Here is a 22,186-nt window from a genome sequence, read left to right on the forward strand (position 1 = left end):
GCACTATCTTCTCATCCAGGAGTTCAGATTGGACAGAACCTTTCACCTGGAGATCTTGAATACGCTGATGATGTCGGAATTTTCTCAGACCCAGAGAAAGCTCAAACTATGCTCGATGATTTGGTTACTTGGGCAGATTGTGTTGGCTTGAAAGTCAGTAGATGGAAGACAAAATTGATGGCAATAAATAACATTGATCCTTTTTCACTTAATGAATATCAAGTACAATTGGATCAGGTCGACAGCTTCACGTACCTTGGCTCACAGCTTAGTGCTGATGGATCTTCAGACGCCGATATTCAACAGCGATTGCAGAAAGCACAGACGGTCTTTGCATCCCTCAGGAATCCATTGTGGAACCGGAGTGAAATTAGTGTACGTAATTGTAAATTGATGGCAATAAATAACATTGATCCTTTTTCACTTAATGAATATCAAGTACAATTTGATCAGGTCGACAGCTTCACGTACCTTGGCTCACAGCTTAGTGCTGATGGATCTTCAGACGCCGATATTCAACAGCGATTGCAGAAAGCACAGACGGTCTTTGCATCAGTCAGGAATCCATTGTGGAACCGGAGTGAAATTAGTGTACGAACTAAGGTTCAAGTCTACTTGCCTTCGGTTCGAACAACTCTTCTTTATGGATGTGAAACTTGGTCAGTGAAGCGACTAAATAAAAATGCACTGAAGATGTTTGAGCATACCTGTCTGCGTAGTATCCATCTGAGTGATTACATATCAAACGTGGATATACGACAAATGTGTGGTTTCAGAAGATGCGTTGCCATCACCATCAAGGAGCGTCAACTGAAATGGCTAGGCTATGTCTTACGCAGGCCAAGAGAGCGCTAGCCTCGCCAAATCTTTCTAGCTGAGCCCCTCAACCCATGGAAGAGACGACAAGAAAGACAGCGGAAAAACTGTTGGAACTTGGTTAAATCAGATATTTAACCTACGGGGGGGATGAAAATGTTCAGTCACAGATAGACAACACAATGGCTCCAACTTGCAAAGCAGCTGGCAGCAGACCGCACTACATGGTCCAAACAGGTCTCGAAGATCCTTGATGCCGGGTAAAGTCAAAACACCTGATTCCTGCTACACAAGTACGGTAAGATATTACTTTTGATTTCGTCGTTTAACGTAGCAAAACTGACAAAACATGATCCTGCCCTAAAAACTTCAGGAATTGACACTACCGAAAGGAAAATCTCATAAAATCGTGGTTTTCGGGTATAAATAGACCTAGGTTAGGCCCAGGGGGTAGGTCTTTTCATTTTTATGCCCTTGTTCCTTTAAAAGCCAGGTGTCCCAACAGATCTGTTATTTAATTTTAGATATTATCCTGTGACACAGTGAAATTCAGAAACGAGGAAAAAGGAAGTGAAAATTGTCCAACAATCATTTGTTTATAAGGTTGTTGAGCAGTGTGGTAGAATCTGCTAATCTTCTTTCGCGAAATCTTCTTCGAAAGCGAATCTGCTTTGTCTCTTCTTTTTGTTTTCTCGGCTCAGTCTTTTTTCTCCATTTTCTAAGGGTTTTTTTCTGACATGTCTGATGAGTTGAGATGTTATTCGGTTATTATTTAATTTGCTTAATTATTTATAAAATAATGTCCTATATGAATTAAGTCAAGATTTTGGATATATCTTCAATTATCTTCATATATCTTCAATTATATCTTCAATATATCTTCAGATATATCTATAGACGCTCAGTTATTTAGATATGTTAAATTCAATTACTTATTAAATAATGTTTTATATAAAATAAGTAGAGATTATTGAAATCTGACCTACATCTATATTTGAGCGTCTATATCTGATGTTTCTCAAGTGATTTATTTTGCTAAGCAACCAGTACGGTCTTTGCATTAATTAGGAAGTAAGAAAATTAATAAACAAAACAATATTTCAGAAAATTGATCAATAGAACAAGCCGCAGGGAGATTACTTAAAATATATTAATAATATGACTGAACAATAAATTTCAATAAAATATTAAATACAAAAATAGTAACCATAAAATAGTAAGGAAAATAAAATATTAATGACAGACAATAATGACACCAATAATAATAATAAACAACAAAGTACTAAAATTAAATATTAGTTTCTGGTAGCAAATTGGTATACGCTATAATATACGCTAATAAATACGCTAATAAATTTATCTACGCTAATATACGCTAATAAATTTATCTCTCTAATCACACATTTTACTGGTTTAAAATTGTTTGCTAGCTTCTGAGCGTTTCAGAAGATTATTGATGCTACAAGCAACGAGATTCTTGCTAAAAATAAACAATAAAGTTCGTAAACCTCTCTAGTATAAGGTCTAAAGGCTTAAAATACCTATTTATAATGACTAGATCCAATATTAAGCATAATTTATCTAACAATTAATTGATAGCTCAGCTTTGTGATATAGTAATAATTTTTCAACTGGTTTCTGTTCCACCAAAACTATCAATAATATATTTTCTTTTTTTCGGTTTACAGAAATAAACCATAAAATTCAGTAGGCCTACTTGCTTTCTACAAAAAAAAAGCGTTAAAAAAATCAAATCTTTTCCTAGAGCTTTACTAACTTTTACACTTTGTGCTAGATTACTGGCAAAGCACCGGTGTTTTTTTATTTATTTTTACTTATTTAATTTATTTTTTAATTAATTAATTTTTATTTATTTTCCTAACGCTTTTTGTTTTTCTTTTGGCTTTCCCCTTTTAAAGGACTTTTTTCAACGGTTCAGATGTAACTAGTAATGGTTTTAATAATATATGGTATAATAACATACAATAATAATAATTACGGTGTAATAATAGTCCAAGAATCTAGAAACTGTAAGGGTTTTTCTAGCTATTATTTATTGTAAATTGAACTCGAATGGCCTACATGAGCTCTGCAGAAAATACCATGGTCGGACATTTTCATCCATAAGCGCTTTAATTAACCTACAAAACAGAATGAATCTGTTATATTACTTCTGTCTTTTATATATAGACATCTTATTTTCTGTCTCAACTACCTCCCACTGCATATACTTTTTTCCACTTGTCTAATGAGCATAAAAAAGCTGAAGAACGCTTATTTAGGCTAGAAAAGGGAACAACAGAGCGCAGGCTTATTCCTGAGTTGAAAATGATTGGGTTGAAAATGATTATTGTTATTGATTTTTATTGATTGTTATTGTTTATTGTATGTTATTGATTGTTATTGATTATAATGATTATTGTTATTGATTATTGCTATTGATATTGTTATTGATTTTTCATAAAAAAAGAGGGGCTTCAGACCCATCTTGAAAACAACTAAATTTTTATTATTTATAACTGTTTTTCTTAGCAATATCTTTTACTCCCCACATAATTATTTTATGCAAACTTGCTATGTGCAAAGTTTTTATATACAAACATCCCCTCTTTCATATTGGAAATTCACACACTACCAACGACACAGAGGAGAACATGGAGGATGGAGGATTTTTCCCCAAGAAATATTCAAGAATTTTGGCCTAGAAATGCAGTATTTTGTAAACCAGCTCCCTTGAAAATACCCTCAGATCATCCCACCCCTTAGATCTGGAATTGCAAGCACCTACATTTACACACTGCTATCCCAAAGCCATTTAATAACAAACTAAAATAATAACCTAACAAATTATAATAATATAATAATAATATAATATATTATATAATAATATAATATATATAATATATTAATATAATAATTTATAATTTAATAATAATAAAAATATTTAATAATAATTTAATTAAATAATAATTAATAATTTAATACAAAAATTAATAATTTAATAATAATAAATATAATAAAAATATATTATATTAATGTAATAATAACATTATAACTTAATAATAATATAATAATTATAATATTTAATAATAACCTAACAAACAAAATAAAAATACCAATAAACTGGCAGATCTCTCTTAGGCAGATCTCTATTATATTAATATAATAATAATATACTAATATAATAATTTATAATTTAATAATAATAAAAATATTTAATAATAATTTAATTAAATAATAATTAATAATTTAATACAAAAATTAATAATTTAATAATAATAAATATAATAAAAATATATTATATTAATATAATAATAATATTATAATTTAATAATAATATAATAATTATAATATTTAATAATAACCTAACAAACTAAATAAAAATACCTATAAACTGGCAGATCTCTCTTAGGAGTAGTTTCACATTCATTGTGTCGTCGTATCTGGCGGTGTCTTTTGGTTGACTGCTTAAGCACTGTTCCAATGTGTCTAATACGATAACCAGTGACTCGTAATAGTTTTTCTCGTAGTCCATCCCATGCGGTCTCTATAAAGAAATCAATAAAATTAAAAACAATCTGGATGCTAATATTCATATAAATATGAGTTACCATCTAAAAAAAAAGATTTTTTTAGTTACCATCTAAAAAAAAATTACCATCTTAAAAAAGTTACCATCTAAAGTTACCATCTAAAAAGTTACCATCTAAAAGTTACCATTAGTTACCATCTAAAAAAAAAATTTGTTACATGCACACCTGATATATGAACATTTTGCAATAGACTGAGAGATTTTTCGTAGACCATTTCAGGTATTTCAGGCTGTGGTATTTGACCATTTCAGGTATTTCATATTTAGTATTTCAGGCTGCTTTGGGGTATTTCAGGCTGCTTTGGGTAGACAAACTTGAGGGAATCTCTACACTTTTCATATATATCATCAAAAGACCTTTAGCCATATCGCCCCTTAGTAGGAAACCTATAAAAATTGTCGCCAAAAAGAAGGGTAAATGACAAAAACTTCGCAAATATGTATTTAGTCGAGAACTGTGGCATTTAGGCGGAGGCGGTGTAACTACCAAATGTAGTAATTTACTTTATTTTTAAGCTTGACTTTATTATCATTTCTTTCGGTCCCCTTTGGGTTAATAAAAGAAAAAAAAATCCATTTTGCCCTTAACAAGCAAATAAGGGAGACATCACTGCTTCTAATGTGAAGTGATTTTCTTTGATGTTGAAGATGCGGGACTGTACCCATCTGCGATGTTGAAGATGTTGAAGATGATGTTGAAGATGCGGGACTGTAATCCTCCTATATGACGTTTTCAGCTATGGTAATGCTAATGCTGCAGTTTTCGTTTCAATCTGACGCTATTTTCAATGGGTTTAAGGCCTCCAAAACCCAATGAATTCATTTTCGTAATAAACTTTTACCAATAAGATTAGCCAAAATAAGTTACCATTCCTGAATCAGATTCAAATGACAATTCTCTCTCATTTGCAAACTTTTCTAAAAAGGAGTTTTTATATTTTCGATTACTATGGATAGAATTCCTTCTTACCTAGGTTGTATCTGAAGCTGCAACAATGATGGAAGTATTCTTAAGCTTTGGGTCACATTCAAGTCATATACGTACATTTTCGTGATGAGATATATCTCAAATCCTTATAAACAAAATGCTTCGACCCCACTCAGTATGTGTATCTTGATACAGTAACTTTGCATATCCTCAGAATGGAAAAAGGCTGTATATCTAGAAAAAGTCTACTAAACTGATTACTGCAATGGCACCTTAATTTAAAACGAAGACTACAAAAATCATAGCAATCTTAAGGCTACTCAAGGAAGCACAAAGACCCCTTTGTACATAACTGCTAAAGTCGCAAATGTATCTGGACAAAGACTGAATATCTGAAGTAAATCTACTATATAGATTACTGTAATGAGAACTAAAAAAGAAGGCTCTAAACAAATCATAGCAATCTTAAGGCTAATTAAGATTATTTAAGGAGACTTAAAGAGCCCTTTGTACATACCCGCTAAAGACGCAAATGCATCTGAACAAAGACTGTATATCTGGAAAATGTCTCCTATATAGGTTACTAAGATGGAACCGTAACTTAAAACAAAGGCTATAAAAACAACCATAGTAATCTTAATATTACTTAAGGAGGCTAAAAAACCCTTTTTATACGCCAGCTCCATGTAAAAACTTGTATCTTGGGACCCAATATTTCGGACATTCGGAAAAAGCAAAAAATAAGCTAATTAGATGGATAAGAAAGAATCAGAAAAATCTAATCACGTGATTTCGGGTCGAGAGGACAGGGACCCAAACGCCTCCCCTTGGGTCCTTTGCTCTTTTGATCCATTGCTATGTCAGCTGTTCCATATTTCCGAAAATTATTGTACATTTTTTTGAAACTAAGAATGTGATTCTACGATTTGTCAGTAGATTTTTGCCAACAGGCTAAATTAATAAGGAATGACGTTCCAATCCACCAATTACTGCACAAATTAAGATTCTGATTTTCATCCCCCTCGGAGCTCGCTTAGGGTGGAAATGGTGTTCTAAGTGATGGAATTTTCCTATTTTTTATGTCTTTCAGTTTCCCCAGACTTGAATTAATAGGAACGACCTTCCAATTATATATATTTTTCAATTATGTATTATATTATTATAATACCACAAAGCATTTTTACCCCTTCTGATCTCGCCTAGGTTGGAAATACAGTACTAAGTGAAGGAGCTTTTTAATACTGATTTCGTTTTCAGTCTCCCCAGACTTAAATTAATGGGAATCGACCTTTCAATCCACGGAATACTCCACAAATTAGAATTATGATTTTTCACTCCTCTCTGACCTCACTTAGGGTGAAAATGGGGTACATAGTGATAGAATTTTCAATTCTAATGGCGTTTTCGGTCTGCCCACACTTGAATTAATGGGAATCGATCTTTTAATCCAGAAAAATGTTGCAAACATTTAAATTCAGGATCGCCCCCCCCCTTTTCCCCTGAAAAAAGAGTATTTCTGTAGGCCAATTTTTGACGTGTTATTAAGCGATTTTTTCTCAGGTTGTTGGTGCGAAGAAACCTTCTGTTACTCAAATGCCGAAACTTGGCCGTCTTTTTAGTAGTTTACTGGACTATATAATCATTAATAAGTGAACTAAAGTAAAACACAGTTTTTGTCATTATGACCTTCCTTTTGATTTGTTTGTGTATGAATAAAAAAGAGAAGACAATTTTTTTTTCCAGGCCATAAAGTCAATGGTATTATTTTCCTTAATTTTTTTTATCCCTATTGATTTCAATCATAATCTAAAGGAAAATCTAAATAAGGTAAATGTTAAAAATAAAGAGAATAAATATAAGCAGCCACCCCATAGCCTCAAATATAATGAAATTGAATGCGTGACCTATGGGACAAAAACTGAATTTTGCTTCAATCTAGCAGTATGTCCCAAGCGAGACTAAAAACGGCGGAGGGAAATTAATTATTTTTTTTTTACCAATATTATTTACAAAGGATTTGAATTCAAGTGGTTTAATTCATGTGTTTAAAAGCGGGCGTTGTCAGCTGAAAAGGTCAAAACTAATAGTTTCAAATAAAAACAAACTATACAAGCAAACTTTTCAATTTTAATTATTTCTGTAAAAGAATTTCAATAAATTCTGTTCCGGAGTACCTTTACAAACTTGATAGAAATTTTATGCCACTGGTAATACCACCTGATATAGAATATACCCCGCCTCAACCTTATTTGCCAAAATATGACAGGAGAGCACTTGAATATAAACCCTCACAAGGGGGGCGGTACCGTAATTAAAACTTCTCAAGATTGGACAGAAGGGCCCCTGAGGAAGACTTAAACGTTTTATAAAAAAAATTACCTTCTGGGCCATCACAAATCACCCCAAGGAAACCATAGGAGACAATGCCTTAAGAATCTTCTTTTTTTTCAAATAACATCCACTTTCTTCTATAACATCCACTATTCTTGTTTAAAGACTACTCTTCTAAAATAGCAACCCTAACAAACAATTTTTACTTCATTCTTTCCAGAAAAAATTCTTTCTCACTGATTTTCATATTGGCTAACAGTTTATTGAATACCTCCCCCAAATGCCCATATAGGCTTAACACCGTGTTCATTGACTTCGTTGAATTTGTTTTCAAATTAGTACGACAAGCCAACTGTTGATAAGAGAAAAGTACAAGAACAAATCTTTGCTCAAGATTAGGCTTTTGATTTCAATTATTTTCAGTTGGTAAGCGATTGCATTTAAAAACATTAAAATTGTTCATATTCTAATCGTCACTACGATCTCACTATAAAGTTTGAGCCACCCTAGCCGTGGTTACCGCGCTACACCAGAAATCCAGACAACATACGCACAGAAACGATACACACACAGAGATGACACAAACAGAGAGACGACAATTACACATAGACGACACACATACAGAGATGACAAACGCATAGAGACGACACACAAGGGTTTGATTTCTGCTGTCGCTGGTTATTTGGTTTGGAGCGGGGGCCCAGTGTACGACAACGTAAGCTCAGCCAGAGTCGATTCACCCTTAGATGGGTACCTAGAGAAATCTGGAGGGAAAACACGGGAAGCGTCAGACGATTTGCCTCCAACTACGCTTTGCTCAGAATGCGAAAAAGTTTAAGTTAAGAAAAATCTCGGCATAAAACGCTGCTCACTTAGTTTCAGCCGAAAGTGGAGAATATGCATAGTAGAAAGTGCGATTAGTTAATAAACATTTTTTATATAAAAAGTGTTGTTTTCAACGGAATATTATCCCTTTTCTCAATATCTTTCTAAAGCAGAGTTGCAGGTTGAATGTATGTTTTAGCTTTTTTCTTGTAATATATAGCGCAAAAAATGGAGCATAGCCTTTCAGTGAACTTCAGAAAAACAGATTGCCTGTCCATAACAATCCCATCGAAAAGTGTGAGCACTCATCCCAGTATCGACCTTGGGATGAGGGGTGCCACTCCTTGAGATGTTTGAAAAATCTACACTTCCAACATTCCCTCAAAAAGTATATTTAAATTTAGAGTCTATTAAAGGGCATTAATAGTACATTAATTTATTTTTATATATAAATTATATATTAATTTTTTTTTTTTTTTTATATATACTAAATTTTATGTACAAATTATATATATATATATATATATATATATATATATATATATATATATATATATATATATATATATATATATATATATATATATATATATATATATATATATATATATATATATATATATATATATATATATATATATATATATATATTATAATAAATTAAAAGTGCATTAAATGTAAAAAAGTCCATTAAAAGTACATTAAAGTATATTAAAGTATAGAATAAACTATATTAAAGTCCAATCTCAACTTCGAGCTTGGGATGAGGGGTGCCACTCCTTGGGATCTTTGAAAAAAAAATCTATACATCAAACATTGCCACAAAAAGCAAATTAAAGTTACAAGGGGATCAAAATAAGAACAAGTTTGCCCCTTGGACCCACCTTAGTTCTATCCATACATGAAAAACGTCCTTTTCTAAGATTTTTCTTCTTATTATTTCAAAATTATAAAGTTTCTAGTTTTTAGGTCAAAATTACCACATTAAAACGTTAAAATAAAAAAAAATAAAAACTAATGAGTTAGATTTGGAAACTCTTTTTGTACGCAATAATTCAAACATAAAAAGCCAATTGATTCCCAAAGACAGCATTACCGTCAAAGGTCAGTTACACCTTAAGACGTTGTGTGCCATACGTTTTCGGCTTGTTTTGTACTGATTCTCCACCCACGTTTCTTTTTTTTTTAATTTGGCAACCCATCACTACCAAAAACTGCATAACTACATACGGAGTTATTTTTAATTAAATGAATTCCCAATTTTTCTGAATTTTTTAAATCACATTTTACTTTCACTGTCCTTGGTACTTTAAGTAGCCTACATATGATATTATTTAATACCTTAAGAGTATTTTTTTTCAAAGCTTATTATTTTCTCAAGTAAATCTTGGGGTATTGCAGTCTCAGTGCCAGTCCTGCTACCAGTGGCGTTTCTTAGCGGCGGGGAGGATTTTTTTTGCCTCCCCACCTTACATTTTAAAAGTACCTTTTTGGAGGCATTTTCGCTGAAAAAATTCTTTTTCTGGAATTTTTACAAAGAAAATTGAAACAAAAAAACCCGATAAATTTGCCCCTCTTCTAGATTCTGAAAAACACATTTTGACCACCCCCCCCCCTACACATGCGTGAATTGGCACCATTTCTTGCTACCACAGCTCTTACGCTAATCTTTTGCATCCACAATTTTTAAATAGATATATAGCCTACTGTCTTGAGAATAGACAGCAAACATTGTGAAGTATAGGTCAATGTTGCAAAGGATGAAAAAGCTTTACAATATAGAAAATAAAGTTAAGAGGATGAACAACATATTCAAATGATGGCCAGATTGAGTATAGGACTGGGAAGCAGATATCTCAACATATCTTTAGTCAAACTTTTTTTTACATTAAACATGAGTTCTCCAAAAAAGAACAAATAATCCCCCCCCCCATTCTTGATTTTGAAAGATATTTTTTTATATCTTCGTCCAAAAATGATTTTACAAAGTTAGCAAACCCATTATTATTGAATGTATATATCCTTATATAAATAAAGATTAATTCCATCCCCTTTTTAGAAATTAGCCATACTAAAAGTCTAAAACCAGGCTATATACAGTTGTTACTGCATTCTTATTTTTATGATTATATCTTATATTTTCTTTTTTTTAGCATAAAACTAAATATCTATTTTCCTATAGTCCTCTATCATGAAAAGAAAAGAACAAGCTATGACAGAACAAAAAAGTTTTAAACACAATATATGTGTGGAGAAAATTGTAAGCATGAGGAAAATTAGTAGAAAAAGAAAAGAGTAAGGGAAAAGAAAAAGCATGAAATAACAAAAAGCATAAGAGTAACAGTATTAAAAAGTTAATAATCAAGGAGCAAAAACGACAAGAACAAAAAGAAGAAATAGAAACTCACCATCAACGATAGTTCATTTACTCTTTGAAGAATCTTGGTTAGCCCAGCTATTACAAGTGAAAATCGGAATCTACTGATGTGAATCAGACACGCTTTATTCTGCTCGACGGTTACCCTCGTGTGGCTGGTTTGGGACCCAGTTCGACATGGAAGCTGAAAATTTTAAAATAGCGTTTTGAATTGCTAAAAATATCTAAAAGTCTTTGTTTACACATACTTCAAACGTTCGTTTTCATACTTCATACTTCGCTTTCAGTTCGACATGGAAGCTGAAATTTAAAAAAAAATAGCGTTTTGAATTGCTAAAAATATCCAAAAGTCTTTGTTTGCACATACTTCAAACGTTCGTTTTCATACTTCATACTTCGCTTTCACTTCGACAAGGAAGCTCAAAAATTTTAAAAAATAGCGTTTTGAATTGCTAAAAATATCTAAAAGTCTTTGTTTACACATACTTCAAAGGCAATATGAAAATCAAAAAAGAAGAAGAGAGCTTGCTTTGATCGCTAGATCGTTGTGCTGAATATACTAAGTATTACGATTATACTGAGTCAATTATAGCGACCTCTTCCAGAACTCTCAACTACCAGTCAAGCTCTTAATTAAACAAATAAATGTAACCCATTTAAAAGAGATTTATGCGTTTAAAAGGGATCCAAACAAATGCTACCCGTTCAAAACCCAGTTCGACCTAGACTGGAGATGGTTTGTTCTTAGCGATGGTTTGGGACCCAGTTAGACATGGCAGCTGAAAACATTGAAATAGTATTTTGAATTGTTTGCTGCAAATAAAGGCCAATATTGTCCTTATTTTAAGTATATTATATGAACAATAACAAAAGTTTAGAGAGAATAGCATAATTCAAAAAGTAAAACATTAAAGTAAACAATTTAGTTTTGAAACAATCATAACTGCTATGATCTCTCTTTGAATACATCGTTTAACTTTGAAATGTATTTGTTTATCCAGGAAAAGGTACAGAGAACTATTGAATAAAAGTTATATGTTGCTTCTAAGCTTCGAAATAAATGCTTTACGAAACCAGATGTTCCAATTTAATAGTAAAAAGTGATATTAAAAATATACATTATTTAAAAACGAATAAAAAACTTAATAGGAAAAACAGGAAACAGCTATTCAATAAAATCAAATTAATGATTGATCTCCAATCACTTTTGACTCTTAAAAAAGGCACTAGAACTTTTGATTTCCAATCGAATTTGCTCCTTTGAAAGTTTCTATGATGTTGACGGCTATTATATAGTTGCGTTGTCTGATACTGCTTATAATATTCTTTTGAAAACCTGCCTACATATAGTTTTTTTGACAAGCCCTGAAGTTTCGAATTTACAATCAAACTGTCCCTAAGATATTGCTGATACGCCCTTTTTGACAACCTGCGTACAGACGGCGCGTTGTGATTCACTTCGCCTTCCCCCCTCATAATTCCCTGAAAATCTCACCTTCAAACCCTTAGGCATAACTATAATAGTAGACACGATAGTAGGGTAAAGGCACAGATGATTCGACAATGCAATTTTGGAACCACTGTCGAAATTTTCCTTCAAAAAAGGATGACTGCTTAGTCGTGACTTGGAACACCCTCTCTTAAAGCCTTCATTATATTTGGATAATGCGAAACCTGGACACTATATCCGATACACCCAGACAAGAAAAGAATATTCAATTCTATCAGTTTCCTGTTTTCGATATAAAATGAGCTGCCGACAATTTTTTAACTGTGTAATGTTCAAACTATCATTACTTGGTTATTTTTTGGCAAAAAAAGTTGGACTCAGCACCAATGCAACAAGACATATCTGATCTTCTCTAAAATGTACCCATATTGGCATTTTCTTGATAAAATTAAGTTGAAATGGCAGCTAATGCCATATTGACAAAACTATGTTCCAAGTGTCGAAAATTCTTGTCTGATGTAGTGGAATACCAGACCGACTAAAAATTTTTCTTCGGCCGAATTCAAATGTAGATATTGGCTTCTATTATGATATTCATTTCTTTTGAGAATAACTTGTAGTAAGTTTGTCGAAAGTTTCGACGGTCAGTAACAGACCCAGTTGATATATAGGTAACTATGTCGAAACTTCACTGAATAAGTAAAACAGACGAGAAACAATTGGTGTTAAAATTCAAGGGTCGTCTAACAAAAACATAGCTGTTGAATTTATGGGTAGGCTACTGTCTCAACAACAACAGATTCTGATGATTATTATGTGTAACAATATTTCACATGAAAAAAACCCTAAAAAAGTTTTTTTTAATCATAGTCTTACTGATTTGATGCTAGATTTCTCTATTACCTTAAATACCTTAAATCGCACTTGCTAGCAATAGGACGAATCCTGTGTCCGCAAGCATCAGTGATGATAATTAATCATCATTTGTGGCATCCCAAATGGTGCACCACGGTTTGTTGAGCCACTCTCTATACACTGATGACTTAAACGCATCCACGCTGGTAGAGGTTACTGTTTTTTCACTAAGAGGTTACTGTTAATTCGTCAAATTCTATCATCTGAGGAACTGCCGCTTACCCTCATGCTATGTTCAAATTTTTCAGCATTTGACCTGGTTGATCACAACACCCTAATTCATTTATCACTGAATAAATTTGAAGTTTACCTTCTCTTAGTAAATTTTACACATGTTTTCTTTCAAATAGATCCCAAGCTGAAAGTACAAAATATTCTCTCTGTACCGCTCCCTAATTAGCGTGGAATTCCTATCCCACCCAAAATGTTAATGAAACATGTTAAACTCTTCGGTGTCACAAGCTTCTAATAATCTTAAGTAGGACTTAAGAATTCTAGAATTTCAAGAATTCTAGACTTTTCAGACAAAGGATAGTCAAAAACTAAAAGTTTTTGAAGTGGATTAAACAGGTAGATTAACTTTGAAATGTCCAAATGTTGACAGCACTTTAACTGTGAACAACAAAAGAAATATTTGCTGGACCAGTAAAGCTGAAAGAAAGTGGGCCATTAAAGAGACCAATATCACACTATTATATCACACGTTATATTATAGAGCCCTAGGTCACACAATTACACTCCATATGATTGTCCAATTTCGTCCCTATACTTGAAGCAATTTTTTTCAGTTTTTTGCTTCCACTATCTAAATAGTATTTTATGCATTTACATATTTAAAAATTGAAGAGAAATTAAGTAAAAAGAATAGGCATGTCGAATCCACCTGAATCCGCCCCCATGTATTTCGATATGTGTTTAATAGGGGTCCGACTTACGTTGAAAAGAGGTTATTTTTTTGTTCTGTCGGAATTTGCGGGTAATAACGCTCCGATTTAAGACAATCAGAATGTTGAACCCTTTTTTTATGAAACTTCAAATACCTGAACCACCAGTTAGTTTTTTAGATATTTTTTCTACATACTGAAACCCTTTTCAAGCCAAAAGTCTTTAAATTAAGCCTTCTGGAGTAGAATAAGTGTTTTTTTTTACGGAAACTATCAAATCATCAGTACCTCGTATTAGTAACCTAGTATTAGTATTAATAGTAGTAGTACTAATAGAAATAGCACCAGTACTAGTAGCAGAAGAAGGCTAGTAAAAACGTATTGCCTTTTGGTCAGTTGAACATCCCTCTCATAAAGTCCTGGAAGTTCCAACTTAATACAATTAGCAATTGCTACGACATTGCAAATATGTCCTTTTGATAACCTGTATATCCATATACTTCTTGAAATTTTTATCTTGATACTCTTAGCCTTACAAGTAGTTGTTATAGAAGCAGTAGTTGAAGTACTAGTAGCAAATGTAGCAGTGGTAGTGGTAGTAGTATTAGTAGTAGTGTGCACATATTGCCTTTTGGTCAGTTGATCTTCCCCTTTAAGCAGTCTCTGAAAGTTCCAACTTAATACCCAAATTCATTCTTAAGATGCGCTCTTTTGACAATGTGCATGCACATAATGTCTTTTGATTTACCTCAAATTTCCTCTCAATATTGTAAACGTAGTAGTGTTGTAGTAGTAGTACCAGTAGTGGTAGTTAGAGTAGTAGTAGGAGCATACAAATATTGTCTTTTTGGTCATTTTCCTTATCATTTCCTAAAAGTTCCAAATTAATATACTGTGCTCAGTCATTCCTGAGTTAGGCCTTTTTGACAAGTCGTATACACATAACGTGTTCTGATTTAGCTCAACACCCCCCCCCCCCTCAACATTCTCTGAAAGACTCACCTGAATGCCCTTTGCCTTTTTAGAAAGGAAAGGTCAAAAAATGCATACCCTTCTCAATAACATATAGTATATGTAAACAATGAACGAATTGCCTAACTTACAGCCCTTGCCCTGATAGGTGTGACGGGTTGACATCCCCAAAGGCATAATTACTGGGCCTTTCAACAATACTGAAGAAATTGGATATCTCAAAATTTTGACTGGATGTTTATTTTGGGAAATGAAGGGTGTCGGGGGAAGGGGGAGAGGTTGTGAGGACTGGTTGCCCTCAAATCCCTTTTGACTCTTAAAAAGGGCACTATAACTCCCAATTTCAATCAAATGAGCCCCATCCAAAGTTTATACTATCACCAATTCCAAAAAGCCTTATATGGCCCCAGGGCATAACTTACAACCCTTGCCCCAGGGCTCTGGTGGGTTGTGTCAACCCTGGAGGCATTGCTATATGTCCCTTGGACTATTTTGAATAAAACAGTTGTCTCGTAATTTTGATCAGATGCGTTTGGGGAAGAGGGCGCCGAGGGGGGGGGGCTTGTTACCATCCATCACTTTTGACTCTTAATAGAGAACTAGAACTTTCAGTTTCCAATTAAATAAACCTTCTCTAAAGCTTATACAACCATCCCTTTCATAAAAGCCTTATACACCCCAGAAACATCTTACAACCCTTGACCCCAAGTTCTGAGGGGTTGTTTTAACCCTGAAGGCCTTGTTACATGATCTTTAGTCTATATTTAACAAAATGGCTAAATCAAAATTTCTATCAGATACATTTGGGGAAAAGAGGACTTAGGAGGGGGGCTAGATGCCTTTCCATCACTTTTGATTCGTAAAAAGGCCGCTAGAGCTTCTGATTTCCAATCCAATGATGCCTTTCTGAAGTTCATATGAACACTCCTTCTGCAAATTATGCAAATCACGTTCTGGGCATGAATTATGCAAATTATTTTTTGGTCAAATTATGCCCAACCCTACTCATGTTAATCTTTGCTCGTGTTGAGCTTGAATCACTTATTTATTGTAATTTATGTTCGTTTTGGGTTCCATTTATTAATTGATGGTGATTTGTGGTAGTTTTATGCTTGGAAGATTATTTTACTTTATTTCTGCTCATTTTTGGTTTACACAGAGTATCACTCAATTAGCATACAAAACAAAAATTCAAGCGCTTTTCCAAATAAAATAACGGAAAAACACTACTAATTAACACCATCAATAACAACTATATCTTCAAAGTCTCCAGAAAAATGCATCTTTTTTAGAATAATGGAATTTTTACATTTGCCTTTTTCCGTAACCAGCTTTTTTTTACAGAGAAAGAAGATACATAGCGAGAATAAAAGCAAAATGAAAAACGCTGACTGAATTAGAGGACCAATGTTTTTATATTTTCGAGGTCTGAAAAAAAAACACCATGAGCTTAGCAAAACTTCTAGGACAGATGAGCTTATTTCCTAACCTAAATCATGCAAAGAAGGAAATAACAAATATTTCTAAACTACTTCATAAATTTCTTTTTTTTTCTAAGCTTTTTACAGTCTCCTTGGAAAAAACAAAACCATTTAAAAGACTTAAATCTCAAGCACGATAGAAAGGGTGGTAAATGCCGTTCACAAGTATCAAGGTCATTTTGAAAATGGAGCACTCAAGTACTGCTATTTTGGACCAGCGTGTTTGCAAACTGTCAATGGGCATGTTATACCAGGAAATTATACCAGAAGTGCTAAATTCAAACCAGAAAGATCATGAAATGGTCTTTGATTGAATTAAAGTGACTGTATGACACTACTGTCAATTCATTAAAAGACATTCGGTTTGCCACAATAGGGAAAATGATATAATATGTCTTTACTCAAAGCGTCACTGACAGCAAATAAAAAAAGTTCTTTGTGGATTAAAACCAAAATTTTATGATCCTTTTGGTTTGGGTTTGGCACTTCTTGTATAGTTTCTAATACCCGCCATAAATATGGATTGACAGTTCAGAAGCACGCTGGTCCAAAATATGGATACTTGGGTGCCAGAATGAACATAGGTTACTATGAGAATGAATAACCACATTCACCACCCTCGTAAAAAGTCAAAACAAATGTTTAAATGAGGTTGAATTAGTTTTTAAAGTTGATTAGGTTAGAAGACATAACTTTAAACCCAAATTATAAAGAGTTCCTTGAGGTACACCTATGTATCTATTTCAACCTCTACTCAATTTTAACTATCCTACTTGAGTCCCTTTTTATCAAGTCTTTAACATAAGCTGTTGTATAGCCAGATATCTGTCTCTTCGAAACATTTAAAAAGGCACTGACTGATGTGGCTAGGCCATTTCCAAGATCATCCAGAGGAAGTATCAGCAACCAAACCTTGGACTCAACGCCAACTTTTTATTGAAAAAATAACTTTTTTTCTAGAGTTTTCTGCACTATTTGATGTTTCTGGGAGAATCAACTATTCTTATAGGTAAAAATGGCAGCTCCTGCAGCTCTTTTTTTGTCTTAATATTGCCTTAAATGGCAGCTCTAAGAATTTTCATCCTTTTAATCCCTCATTTCGAGCAACGATGATGAATCGGATGAACTTGTGGCGTTCGCGGATGACACTACAATGGCCTCCTGTGACACCGACATGACAGCGCTCTAGAGTAAACTTGAGGTCATCTTAGAAGAAACTTGCATTTGGATGGATGCCAATCGATTTGTAAAAAATGTTGACAAATCTTGCGTTCTCTTCTTCTCAAGGATTGGACCTCTTCACCCAGAGGTATTGGGAATGACGACTTCCCGAGGAACACATCAGACGACCAAAAACTGGCTATGCCAGGTACCTAGGTGTACTCCTTGACGAAAACTTATCCTTCGTACATCACATCAACGCTGTGGAGCTGAAGCTCTCCCGTAATCTTGGGATTATCAGGAAACTGAAACACACATTCCCTCAAAAAACCCTTCGTCTACTTTATAATGGACTTAACAAGCCTCATCTACAGTATTGTGCGTCAATTTGGCAGTCAACATTTACATCCCACCTGAAAAGGCTTCATTCAATCCACAAACATGCCCTGAAAATAATCGGAAATATGGACGATTTTCTTTCCAGTGAATCACTTTATCATTTATCGTGCTCAGTTATCGTTTTCAAATTTTTCTCCGGATTACTTCCATCAGTATTCCACAGTCTATTCCAGTTGGTATCGGAACAGCATTCTAGGAACACGAGATCTGCCTCAAACCTTCTGAGACGAACACCTACAGTGCGGTCGGATTTTGCACCGGATGTGGCGTGCGCGAAAGTGTGGAACACGCTTCCACAAGAGCTGAGATGTAGGAGCTCCCTTGGGTCTTTTAAAAATAATTTGAAAAAATATCTTATTGAATTTCAATAAATAGAGTTTATTAATTTTTTTTTTATTTTTATTATTATCATTATTATCTCGGTTTTTTTTTTTTTACATTTATTGATTATTTTTTTTTGTTAGGTTAAGGTAGCTGTGCTTTTGGAGAGGAAGGGGGGAATCTCTTAGATAGTAAATTGTATGATTGAGGGATGTGGTTGTGTTGAGGAGTAAAGCGAGAGTCTTAAAGCGTAATTAGGAGGAATCGTTATTTTTTTAAGGGACTCAACGTGCGTTTTTTGCATAGAGATGTTTATTTATGTTTATTTATTTCTATTTGTTTTAATTAAACCCGATTGAATCTGAATCATAATGATTTTACTTTGCTATTTCCTTAATAAATATTCAGCTGTGTTCCATTTTTATAAGAATATCTGATATAACCACTCTGCATCAACCCTTGAAGATGCTCTTTGATTTAGGCAATTCTGTGTCCTCAGAGAGCTGTTTCCATATTGGTTATTCTCTGCCAGGAAAACTGGCTTCTTTCTCTTGTGGCATCATATGCTTCACAAAAATTTTCTGAGTCAGTGTAGTCATGTAGTCAGCACATGGAGGGGGAGAACAGGTTTTTTTTTTCTTATATCCTGGTAAATAATTGTCACTTGGCATCTCATCAGGGCCATATCCAGGATTTGTTTTGTTTTGTTGTTTTTTTATTATTTTGGGGGAGGGGAGGAGGGGTTCAAACCCCCTTCCTGGATACAGCCTTGTGTTTGATATCTATTTGGAAAATAAACCAATAGAAATAGTGATGAACATTAAAGTTTTGAAGTGAGATAAATACACATCAGAGGCAACGCTATAGTGTTGCCTATAGTAAAGGCCATAAGGCTTCAATGTTTTACGTTTTCTTAATTGTTTTTACCCAGAGGTACTTCATATGGAAGGGTAGTTGAATAAACTTCAGAGGGGGCTCATTTAGTTGCAAATCAGGAGTTCTAGTGCCCTTTTTAAGAGTCAAAGGGATTTGAGGACAACTAGCCCCTCCCCCTCTCACCCTCTTTTTGCCTTACACATCTGATCAAAATTTCGAGGTAGCCGTTTTGTTCAAAATAGTCCAAACACTATAACAATGTCTCCAAGGTTCACAAAACCCCCCAAAACCCAGGGACAAGGGTTGAAAGTTATGCCCCAAGGCATATAAGGTTTTGTGAAAGGGGTGATTATATGAACTATGTAGGGGGCTCATTTAATTGGAAATTGAGTTCTAGTTCCTTTTTAAGAGTCAAGAGAGGGCATGGCCCCCACACCCTCTTTTCGCCAAATGCATCGAATCAAAATTTTAAGATAGCCATATTGCTCAAAATAGTCAAAACATCATATCACAATGCTTCTGTGGTTGACATAACCACTCAGAGCCCGGAGGCAAGGGCTGTAAGTAATGCCTCAAGGGCGTATAATGTTTATGTGGAAGGGGTCTGGGTGGTGGCATTACCTTTGGAGGAGGCTCATTTGACTTGGAATTAAAAGTTCTAGTTCCCTTTTTAAGAGTCAAAAGTGATCAGAGGGCAGCTACCCCCCCTCCCATGCCCTCTTTTTCCCAAATGCATCTGATTGAAATTTGGAGATAGTCATTGTGTTCAAAATAATCCAAAAATCATATAACAATGCCTCCAGGATTAACAGAACCCAGGGCAAGGGTTGCAAGTTATGTCTTGGGTAATATAAGGTTTTTACAGAAGGGGTCGTCATATACACTTTGGCGGAGGTTCATTTGAATGGGAATTGAAACTTCTAGTTTGCTTTTTAAGAGTTAAAACAGATCAAAGGGCAACTAGTCTTTCCCCTATGCCCTGTTTCCTCCACATGCATCCAATAAAAATCTTGAGAAACCCTTTTTTTCAAAATCGCCCAAGGGCCAAATAACTATGCTTCTTGGGTTAAAACCCCTCCCCCAAGCCTCCAGGCCAAGGGCTGTAAGTTATGCAAGTTGCTTATTGCCACTTTGATAACTTTGATACTTTGTTTACTTTGATATGTTGATACTTTCTATACTTTGATACTTTTTTACGTAGATACCATTTCGATACTCTGTTGAACCTTCGATGTTGAAAAAAAAAAATTTATTTTGAAATGTGAAATGTTGAAAAACTTGAAAAAAAAGGAAAATTATTTTTTTTTTTTTTTATCTGAAAAATTACTTTTTGAAAGAAAAGTAAAGGCAAAATTAAACTTAATATCAGCAGAAATAAAAACCTACGATAATTCAAACTAAAAAACAACCAGAAGTTACTATTAAAGGATAAATGAAACCCAAATTGAACAGAAATTAGTAAACAGTGACTAATAAAAATGAATGAATAATTCTTAAAACAAGTAAACCTTAAATAGAATATGCAAATCAAGCTTAAAACAAACAAAAACTTTTTACTATTAAAGAATAAATGAAATCCATAATGAGCAGAAATTTAAATAAACAATCATAGCAAAAAACATACCACAGATACTAATATAAATGATTAAATAAATCTTAAAACAAGTAAAACCTAAATTGAATATGCAAATCAATCTTAAATGAACAAAAATCACTACAAACAAGAGTTTGGCTACTACCTTCTTCCTTAACTGTAAAATATTTGATATATAATGATATTAATTGCTGAAAGCTCATCAGTTCAAGATTTTATTTCCCTGTAATTTGTTTTTTCAATGTTGTAATAAATACAAAAAAAATATTTATAACATAATTTGTTTTCATTTAAGCACCAATTATGCAGTAGGCTTTAGACTTTTACAGTTGGGGAGGGGGGCAGTAGCATAGCTCTTGTTTGTAGTAAAAACTATATGTGTCTTGTACAGTCTTGGAAAGAAATAATAAACTTAAACTGAAGTTTGTATTTTGTTTTTAAATAAATGATTTAACACCTTGTTTTGCTGTTGCTGTTTTTTTGCTAGTAGAAATAATTTCCTAGACCATCTTGTCTTTTCACTTACAAATAAAACGAAATGAAAATATAGAGAAAAAAGGTTAAATATTTTAATAAGGACAGTTGAGAGTAACAAAAAAAAATCTTTTTTTCACTAATAACTTTAAAAGTCCTGATATTTTGGCTTACATCCAGGAGCCTTTATCAACAGTAATAAAAAAACAACTAAATTAAACAAAACATATAAAGAGCAGGAAAAAACAAAAGCACATACAAAAAAACTCTTACATTAATAATGTCCAATATGATAATGTTCACCATTATTAAGGTACAAATTGTAATCATTTGTGTTTTAGTTTTTTCCTTGTCTTTAAATGTTATTGCCTAATTCAATCCAGTTTGTTGGCTGTTTTTTTACTGGTGATAAAGGCTTCCAGATGTGAATCCAAAATATTTGGAATCTCAATATTATCAGTGATTTCTTTTTTCTTATTATTTTTTCCACCATCTTATTCAAAATATTTTACCTGTTTTTTGGTATTCACTTTTTTTTTTTTAGTAGAACCAAAAAAAAGAAAAAAATGTACCATTCAATTCAAAATTCAATGCTAATTAATATTTGTATAGTCGCCTATTCCACAGCCATTGAGTTACTACAATCGGTGTGCGTGTAACTAAACCCCCGCAAAACTGAATCCCCATGCAACTGATCCACCGTGCAACTGAACCACCGTGCAACTGAACCATCGTGCAACTGAACCACCGTACAACCGAACCATCGTGCAACTGAACCACTGCACCGAAG

The 22,186-nt window shown here is 33.5% G+C and overlaps 1 protein-coding gene across 1 annotated transcript in view; it reads right to left on the minus strand.

The window, feature by feature from the left end:
• Positions 1-22,186, minus strand: part of Nf1 (neurofibromin 1) — a 350,626-nt gene that overhangs the window by 317,193 nt on the left and 11,247 nt on the right. Inside the window, 2 exon segments of the mRNA XM_089097671.1 lie at positions 4,204-4,363; positions 10,901-11,053. Coding sequence (XP_088953797.1) covers positions 4,204-4,363; positions 10,901-11,053 — 313 coding nt within the window.

This window comes from Artemia sp. Qi Xiang Cuo, chromosome 12, assembly GCF_049724085.1.
Source record: "Artemia sp. Qi Xiang Cuo chromosome 12, ASM4972408v1, whole genome shotgun sequence".
NCBI classification, from domain to species: Eukaryota; Metazoa; Arthropoda; class Branchiopoda; order Anostraca; family Artemiidae; genus Artemia; species Artemia sp. Qi Xiang Cuo.